The sequence below is a fragment of the Sceloporus occidentalis genome, unplaced genomic scaffold, assembly GCF_023333645.1.
Source record: "Sceloporus occidentalis isolate IW3139 unplaced genomic scaffold, rSceOcc1.0.p SCAF_106, whole genome shotgun sequence".
Taxonomy (NCBI): domain Eukaryota; kingdom Metazoa; phylum Chordata; class Lepidosauria; order Squamata; family Phrynosomatidae; genus Sceloporus; species Sceloporus occidentalis.
The window spans coordinates 3222861-3232445 of record NW_028317086.1 but is presented as its reverse complement, the minus strand read 5'-3'; the positions used below and the strand labels follow the sequence as shown (position 1 = coordinate 3232445).

The 9585-nt window shown below is 40.3% G+C and overlaps 1 protein-coding gene across 1 annotated transcript; it reads right to left on the bottom strand.

The window, feature by feature from the left end:
• Positions 1-3774: 3774 nt before the first annotated feature.
• Positions 3775-6907, bottom strand: LOC149283360 (volume-regulated anion channel subunit LRRC8C-like). Its single transcript, XM_089497681.1, has 2 exons — positions 6761-6907; positions 3775-6042 (listed from the first exon to the last, which is right to left on the bottom strand). Exons 1-2 carry the CDS (start codon positions 6896-6898, stop codon positions 3775-3777), a joined length of 2406 nt encoding a protein of 801 aa, XP_089353807.1. The 5' UTR covers positions 6899-6907.
• Between the last annotated feature and the right edge of the window lie 2678 nt (positions 6908-9585).

The following is a 9585-nucleotide window of genomic DNA, read 5'->3' as shown; positions in this document are numbered from 1 at the left end:
TCCAAGTTGTTTTTACACTGCTGGGTCATTGCCATTTTACTCATTACGAGTAAGTAGTTCTCATCAGGAAGGTACAATATCAAACTCAGCTTAACAATACTTTACGTAATACAAAAGACAACAACTGTTCAGTTTTCTTAAGCCAAAGTCAACACAGGAAATTTAGTATAATAAGACTCATTGTCTTGAAATTTTCCAGCTACTGAATCTCCAAATTTCATTCCAATAATTATTACAACAGGTGATGACTGAATTAATAAGAATAAGTGATTGTAGTCTACTGTATACAGACCAAACTTTATGTATGTGTATGTAAGTGTTGTAAGCACTGTTTCACAAATACAAAATACCATATTTGCTATATTATAAGAGGAGGTTTTTTCAGAGCAAATGCTCTGAAAAATGCATATTGTCTTATATTCGAGGTCATCTTATAATCAGATCTCAAATAGAGGTCTGACTACAAGACTAAGATCCAGATCCCTCACAGCGCTGCAGGGGACCTGGATCCTACTGTCTGGCAGCCGGAGAACATCTGCGCGATACGCACAAACAACCTCCGCTGCTTCCGCCAGGGCTTCTGTGACAGAGCATTGGCGTGACCTTCCGGTGCTCAGTATAGATGTCCCGGCAGAAGTCCTGGGTAGCAGCGGAGGTTTTCTGCGCGTATTGCGCAGACGTCCACCAGCTGCCCCCATTTAACACCAGGGGGGTGAGTCTGGGGATCCATCGGTAAGTGGGGGGGCATATCGGGGGGGGCAGAGTGGCAAATAGGGTGGTATAAGGCATATCTGGGAGGCAGAGTGGCATATAGGGGGGGCAAAGAAGCATATCAGGGAGGCAGAGTGTAATATAAGGGGGTAAGGTGGCATATCAGGGAGGTAAAGTGGGGGTATAAGGCATTTCTGGGGGTCAGAGTAGCAAGCCATGTGGCAGATGTGCATAACTGGGGGGCAGATAATAACAAAATAAAAACAAAAAATGCATTTTCTCAAACATATTTCTATTAAATATGAAAAAAATGTTTACATGTGAATATGTACTGATAAAACTTTTTTCTTATAGGGTAGTCTTATATTGAGGCTTTTTCTTTTTTTCATAATTAATGTCCAAATTTGGGTGGTTGTCTTATAATCGAGCAAATATGGTACTAAGCCACTCTAGCCCTATTTATAAGGCAAAAGTAGAGTCTATTTCGCATGGATTCCAATAAGTTTACTGCATGTATATCAGTGCATGCTCTCTTTATTTAATACTGATGTAGTACTGAAGAATAGAAAGCTACTGTTTATTAAGACTTCTGACTCCACTTAACTCTTTGCTAGATTGGCAATAACCTATCCATGGCAGCTTTTATGTCACACGCCTGTGAGCTGGTGGGGGTTGAATACTATTCAGCACATGAGCGACAGTATAACAAGCTACATTTCCTCCATCCCCTCTTTCCTGTGCGGCTGCAGCAAGGATATGAATGGTGTGTTAAATGCTCCTAAATGCAGAAGGATGCCTGTCCAGGACCTGATTGGTTGTTCTTGCAAACACCTTTTGTCTCACTACATTCCTTTCCCCATGGCAACCACCCCACCAAAACCAGCCCTATCTCTATGGTTTATTCTCTGAAACCCCTTCTCCCCTTACATCAAGCCCATATTTAACTCATTATGTATGTTAATGCACTTTTATGGTCTTTGTTTAGCAAATCTTCTGTTTCATCCCAATAAAGTCAGTCTTTAACCAAGTCTCATCTGTCCATCTTTAACCAAGTCTCATCTGGGTTATTGGTGGGGATTCCTTTTGCAAAAGAGCTATTTATTACTACATCAGCTGCCCTGAGGCTCAGGTTCCAAAAGTGGATTTGGAAGAAGCAGTGCTCTCCCTCCTTAGGAGGACGAAAGACCAGCAACAAGACTCCTTGTGGTGTCTGGTACAATTCTGCCTGGGTACTGTGAAAATGACCATTATGTGTTTCTGGTAAAAATTATGATTACAACAATATACCTCTTAGCGTCCCATTTTAAAGCAAAGGCTTTGATCCCTTGCTTCATCCTGATTAATGGTCAGAGAAGAAGAGAATATTACTTTATATGATTTATTTGTGCAGTTTAGTTGCCAATCATTTTGGGTTGCACTAAAGCAACTTGCCAGATTGTCAAGTCACTAGTAGTTTCTAGCAAATACTGATGGCACACAGAGATGAGGAAGAAAAGGCCTGCGTCTAAACATGTTAAGTATATATAGTTTACAGAGTTGCAGGAGATTCTTCTTGTTATAGAACTACTGTATGTACTACTATATGCCAGATGTACTATACTTCTTATATAGTACCATAGTCAGAAGTGCTGATGGGCCTTAAGAGGTACCTGACAGGCATAAGCAGTCTCTCATCAGTCTTTGAGGTGATGGAACCACAGGACCAAAGACCAAAAGACACGTTAGGTGATCAGTCCAAGACAATAAATAAAGGCGACATGAGAAGCAAGCTGAAAGGGCACTGTTACAGGTGGCAAAATAATTTAGGTAATGATAAAGGCCCTTCAACCCTTCATTCAGTGAACATCTTGTGCTGCTAGTGATTTCAGGGATAGCCTCTCATTTGCTGCATTATCTCTGTACTTAATACGAAAAAGCTAATTTGGTAAAGAAGATACGTTTGAGACTAAATCTAAATCTCTTCTTTAGGATGAAAGCTTCTTCATCTTTCTCTTTCTATGGCTAACACAGTACAACTCTATACTTAATAGGGTCATTTTTAAGAACATTACCAATTAAATTTGCCCTTCATGCAGAAGGAACGCACCACTATAGTTATACATACTGATTTTTATTAAATGTCTCAATCACAGGTCATACAGAATTAAAAAGGCAACTGTATATAAATAAGGCACATAACACAAAGATAAATAGGTATATATATTACAACATAAATTTACAACAAACAAAAAAATACAGAACAATGACATACGCATTTTCTGTCTTTGGGCTTGAAAAGAAATTCAGAATAAATTTTTTTCATCTCTGACATAAAATTATATTCTTATGCTTTTAACCAAAAAAGGTACTGTCTGCTATAGAGTGTGAGGAATGTTATATGTACTTGGAACAATGGTCGACTGCAAACGCATGATTAAACGCCCAGAACAAAGCGGATGACTTTTAGAGATGGAAATGATTGAAATATACTCCATATGCCCAGAGAAGGGGGCAATATTCTGAATGGAAATATTTGTCGGATTCTCATGTGTTTGCTACCTACACTGTTTGGGAACTTCAAACCATGCCAAATTCAGCCTGTACAAGTATGATGGGATTGTAACCTAACATCAGATGATGGGTCATAGGTTGGTCATACCTTAAATAAAATGTAATTTTATTAGCACAAACCTTTACATTTGGTTTCATTAACAAATTTTCAAGAACTATGGTTATCATTTTGTAGGAGTTACTACCTGAGTAACATGTAATATATATCATTTATTAAAGTTTATTTTGTGTTTGGTCTGTTGAAGAAAAGCTATATATATATATATATATATATATATATATTCCCTAAGAATGTGCTTCCCTCAGTAATACATATACAGTACCTGAGTATTTGAAATGACAAATAAGTCTACCAAGGTCCTAAAATTACATATTGTCCTTTAACAAATTTTACAAATGCCTCAGTGTTGTCTGGTCGTTGATAATTTACATTGTAAAGTACTGAAACCATGGCCACAAAGTAGCATGAGAATAATAGTAAATAATGCCCAACATGTAGAAATCATGGGGATCTTACTCAGATTTCATTTGTTCTCTAATTTCAGAAGGCAGCGTATCAAACAAGGCATCCTCTACACAAAGTCCGTTCTTCTTCAAAGCCTTGCATTCACCAAGTTCCGGTGGCAGAATTTCAAAGTGATTGCCTTTAAGGTCCAAATGGGAGAGGAACACCAAGTTACCAATTTTTGGTGAGAGAGAGCACAGGTTATTTTTCCCAAGTTTCAAAGTCTTTAACTTCTTGCAGAAGTAGAGTTCATCAGGTACACTTTCTACTTTGTTGCATGCAATTGAGAAAAACTGTAAGCTTTGGAGTACCCCTATTTCAGGTGGAATGAATCTAATATCGTTGTAAGATAAGTCTAAGAACCTGAGTTTGTGGCATAAGAATAAGTGAGAAGGAAGGATCTCTATTTTATTGTGGCTAAAGTAAAGACGTTCCAGGCTGGTTAGTTTTTTTATATGTTCTGGAATATATGAAATGCTGTTATACCAAAGCTTTAAGGCAGTAAGTTTTCGCAGGTGCTGGAAACTAACTATTTCTTCAATGGATTTGATGTTATTTTCTTTCAGATCAAGGTCTTGGAGTGTTAAGAGACTAAAAATTGAATGGGGAATACGCTCTAAATCACAATGAATAAGCTCCAACTCTGTTAAGTTGACCATTTTCTTCAAATTATTCAGCATCACCAACTTGGTGCCATCATTATGGATACATAGCTTTACAAGATGACTAGAAACATCAACAGTACTTTGAGGGATTTTCACTAAATTACTCTTTATAAATAAGATTTTAAGAGATTTCAGCTCACGAAAAGACTCGAGTGTAATGTTTTTGGCTACATCTGGGCATAATGAGCCAATTAATGAAAGTTCCTCCAAGTTCCTCAAACTATACATCCATGGTGGAATTTCTCGAATGTCATCAAACTTTACTCTCAATACCTTTAAGTTGTCCTTTAGGAATGTCAAGGCTGCAACGTGAATTTTTAAGGAGCACTGATACAGAGACAACTCTTCAAGGTGATCAAGCTGAGCAATGGTGGCTGGTATAGTGACGTTATTAATAATTTCCAGTTTAAGAGCCTGTAATTCAGTGACTTCAAAGATGGTATCTGGAATGCCAGAGAGCATAAATAACTGAATTTCCAATCTGTTGTTAGCATTTGTTTGTGACCTCTGTCTTAGCTTATCAGCTGTCCACTCATTGTTTAAGTTGAGTTGCTTTAATTTATTTTCACTAACTTCTGAGAGAAAAACAGCAAATCTCTTGGAGTACAAAGGATCATACTGGTCAATCATGTGGAACATAAAGGCAAAATCATTTCTGACATCAGGTATATCATCTATGCCAGTCTCTTGACGAACATACTCAAATGAGTATTCCTTTAAGGATCGATAGAATAGCCAGTAAATTGTATAGATGCACGTTAGGCCGTAGACACCAACAAAGCATAAGTAACAAAAGGACAGCTTAGAGAACAGATGTGCCATTGTATGGTTACAAGAAAAGTTCTTATATCCAGTCATGTCTTGTATATCAACATTACACTGCACAGTGTACCTTACTTCTGACACAAGCACACTATTGTAACCAAGAATTATTATGACCTTCACTACTTTTAGGAAGGTTTGGCGGACATACATGGTATAAAGTAAATCTCCTTCTTCCACGTGGAGTCTGAACTTTTTTACCTTTTCAAATAATGCCTTTGCCTGCTCGCCTTCTTTCTTATCCAGGGCCCCTGCTGTAGTTTTATCAACAACAAATTTCTCCGGGATTGATCTCAGGGACTGAGTCTTCACCAGTGGACTATCTGCTGCAGGTGGACTTGTGATGGATTTGGTCATATTGTTCTTCACATTGTCCTTTTCTTCTGGCTCCTCACCAGACACTTCAGATAAGGCTCTGGTTGTCCAAGGTGAATCAAAACATTTTCCCAGGATTGAAATAAAGTGTTCAATTTTTGAGCTTGAACCAGGAAACTTAAACCAAAAGTTGCTACACAACATGAAAACCAAAGTATGAATAAGGACCAGATAGGGAAAATACTTTGCATACCAATGCAGAGCACGCTCGTAGCACATTTGGTTGATGTAACTATATTGCTGGATGTCTAGGTTTGTCTTCAGACCCTTCATTTCCACAGTTCCAGTCGAAGCTGTCGGGTTGGGTGCAGGAAGTGGTAAGGTAGTGGCCACAAAAGATGATGCATTATAGACAGAAGAGTTGTCAGAGGTTTGTATTCTTTTAGGCAGACATATTATCTTATCTTGCATCACCTGGATATAAAAAAAGCAAAACAGAAACCTTTCAGTGAAGTTCATAAATATGTAAAAAGAAACAGATAAGAAATGTTAGAACTTTGAGTTGAAACAAGATAAAAAATAAAGCGTTCTCGTCAAACATAACATGATGATCAGCATAATGATGCAGGGCTGTGTGTCAATAACAACAAAAGACATACAGCTTTAAGAATGCTATAGTTAACCACTTCTTATTCAAGGTTCTGCTAGACAGCTCTGGTTGATTTTTGTAAACAATAATAACAATTAATGACTGAAAAATCGGATGCAAATGTACTTGTGTACGTACACCCAAGTAGGATATGCTATACTATAGAAATTAGCATTTTTCTTGAATCATATTTATGACAGTATTTGGTGGGTTTGGACATAAAGCTGCATTATCCAGGACAGACAAAAATTCACAGCGACAATACAAACAAAATCTTTTTATGCTTTTTAATGATCTTTTGGGGATTGAGAGTTTAAAGTATCGCTGACTTGAGTGTTCAATTTAAGGTCAACTCAGCTGAGTTAGCCTCACATATCTGACCTGACTGCCTACAGAACATTTTGTGAACGGACTCCATAATGTAGGTGACATTACATTTGCTAAATCATGCAAAGGAGAGGCTTAAAACAATATAATAAGAATTTTGGTTGAGTACAAAAATACAAATATTTTATAAACATATTGCAGTAACAAGTAACGCACCTGCAAAGTGCAGCCAAACACTCCTACCATAAGCATGACCATAGCTAGATAATCTGTGAACACATCCCACCATGGTTTTAGCACTCGGAAGGCTGGCTGTTGCTCAGAAAACTGACGGAATTCGGTTACCGGAATCATTTTCCTGACAAAAACAAAAGATATATATATTGTTACCACAGGCTGTTTAGAGTAGGATAACTAGACATAAAGAGTTGGGGAAAAAAACATCTGGTAGTTAGGGAAGTGCAGCAAAAAAGGTTGTATCTAATTCTGTACACCCCCGCTGTCAGAGTGATTTGGTCTGCTCTCTTCCTTACCTTCTAGCTCAGACCTGGGCAAAGCACGGCCCGCGGGCCACATCCGGCCCGCTGAATAGCTCGGACCGGCCCGCAAAGAGTGTCCTGGTGACTCACCAATGAGTCCGGTGTCCCCCCCCGCCCCGGTCACTTACCTTAAACTCCTGTGTTGGAAGCGTTTGTCTCGGGTGCCGGCGCTTTACGCTGGGCGCCGGCATATGACGTCAGACGCCGGCGATCAGCAGTGAAGCGCCGGCACCCGAGACAAACGCCTCACGCTTCCAACACAGGAGTTTAAGGTAAGTGACCGGGGCGGGGGGGGGAGATCCTGAGAAGGGGGGGTTAGGGAGTTAGAGGGGAGATACTGAGAAGGGGGGGTTAGGGAGTTAGAGGGGAGATACTGAGAAGGGGGGTTAGGGAGGGAGGTCTTACTGTGTGTGTGTGTCTTACTGTGTTTGTGTGTGTGTGTCTTACTGTGTGTGTGTGTATCTTACTGTGTCTGTGTGTGTCTTACTGTGTCTGTGTGTGTCTTACTGTGTCTGTGTGTGTCTCACTGTGTCTGTGTGTGTCTTACTGTGTCTGTGTGTGTCTTACTGTGTCTGTGTGTGTCTCACTGTGTCTGTGTGTATCTTACTGTGTCTGTGTGTGTCTCACTGTGTCTGTGTGTGTCTTACTGCGTGTGTCTTACTGTGTTCATAGCTTATTCAGTTATTGTAATAAATATTTTAGCCCATTTTTTAGCTCAAAATATTTTTTCCTTTTTTTTCTCCTCTAAAATCTAGGTGCGTCTTATCAGCAGGTGCGTCTTATAGAGCGAAAAATACGGTATGCACTCCGAAGCCTTGTTCATTTTGTTCACTTCTGTGCTGTGCTAATAGTTATTCAGGCCTTACTTATTCAAGCACCTCTACCAATGACGTAGGCTTGAATAACTTTATTAAACAGCACATAAGTTAACAAAATGGACAAGGCTTCGGAGTTTGTAGTTTGTAGAGGTCTGGCCCTCTAAAACCATTCCAATTTCTCATGTGGCCCCATGGGAAAATTAATTGCCCACCCCTGTTCTAGCTGGTCTCCTCCCCTTCACTCTGGCAGCTGCTCCTTCACAGGCAGAGACACAGTTTGCATGCTGCAGACACAAGACAGTTGATTGCAAACATGTATTGCAACTAGTGTTAGTTAAAACTCCTGTTGTGGAAACTGCATTTTCCATGACTCTCAGCCAGTCTGGTATGTTAAGCATCAAGGGAAAAATGATTACTCAACAAGCGTAGTGCCAAAGGATTGCTTTTATATCATTATGGATATGTACTGCAGCTGCTGTGAAATGCACACCCGCGAGCATACCTCATACTTGGGAGGTATGCTCGCGGGTGTGTGTGCAATCTTTAAACTACAAAACAAAACTACAACAAAAACACAAAATTGCTTTTTTACAAAGTAAAAAAAATATTTTAAAGCCAATGAATGTGCTTAAGTGTATTCATGCTGACACACAAACAAATTGTAGAAGGTTTATAAAGAAATTCATTTTTGATCCGTAGCCGAACTTTTATCATGCATAGTAGATCAGTTGGAAAGGTAGCACAAATGCATGTTATGTACAATGCCTATAACAATGCTTGTGGCATAATGATGGGCACTGGAATGTTTTTCACAGGTATCCAGCCAAGGTCAGATGCAGAGTCCAGAAATGTTGCATTGTGTTGGTTTTAATGAATAGCTAAGTTGATAATTGTTATTTTGGGACGTGAACTTGACACAACTTAGATGAATGTATAGACCAGGGGCGTCCAACATGCAGCCTGCGGGCCAAATGCGGCCCGCGAGACCTCGAGGTGCGGCCCGCGTAAGATCGGCAGCCAGGGCAACCGATCTTACGCGAGCCGCACCTCAAGCCCTGCTACTTACTTGTGGGAGGGTCTTCTGGACTGCACAGAGGAAGCGGAGTTCACGTGACATCCTACTTCCTCTGTGCTTTAGCAGAGAAGGCAGAGGGAGGCCGCACCCCCTGCTGAAGTCTGTGAGCGGCATCGAGGAGCTGCAGTGCAGGTAAGGGGGTGGGGAGGGTGTTTGAATGAGTGTGTGTGATTGAGGGAATGAATCTGTGAATGAATGATTATATGAATAAATGAGTGTGTGTGTGTGTGTGTGTGTGTGATAGCATGGATGTGTAAGTGCTGGAACCTAGGCATGATGGGACTGTGATTGCTGTTAGCAATCACACTCCTATCATGCCAAGTCAGCCAGTACATGCTGAAACCTGGCCAGCTGCCCCCCTTGTGTAGTGATGCTGCCAGCAGTATGGGGTCTGCACTTACAGCCACCCTGTACCAGCATGTACTGGCTGACTTGGCGTGATAGGAGTGTGATTGCTAACAGCAATCACAGTCCCATAATGCCTAGGTTCCAGCATTTACTGGATGGATGTGTAAGTGCTGGAACCTAGGCATGATGGGACTGTGATTGCTGTTAGCAATCACACTCCTATCATACCAAGTCAGCCAGTACATGCTGAAACCTGGCTAG

Coding starts and splice junctions, on each gene's coding strand:
- LOC149283360 (XM_089497681.1), bottom strand. CDS start 6,898: ATGATTCCGGTAACCGAATTCCGTCAGTTTTCTGAGCAACAGCCAGCC. Junction 6,043..6,760: donor TGTTTGGCTGCACTTTGCAG/GTGCGTTACTTG, acceptor TTTTATATCCAG/GTGATGCAAGATAAGATAAT.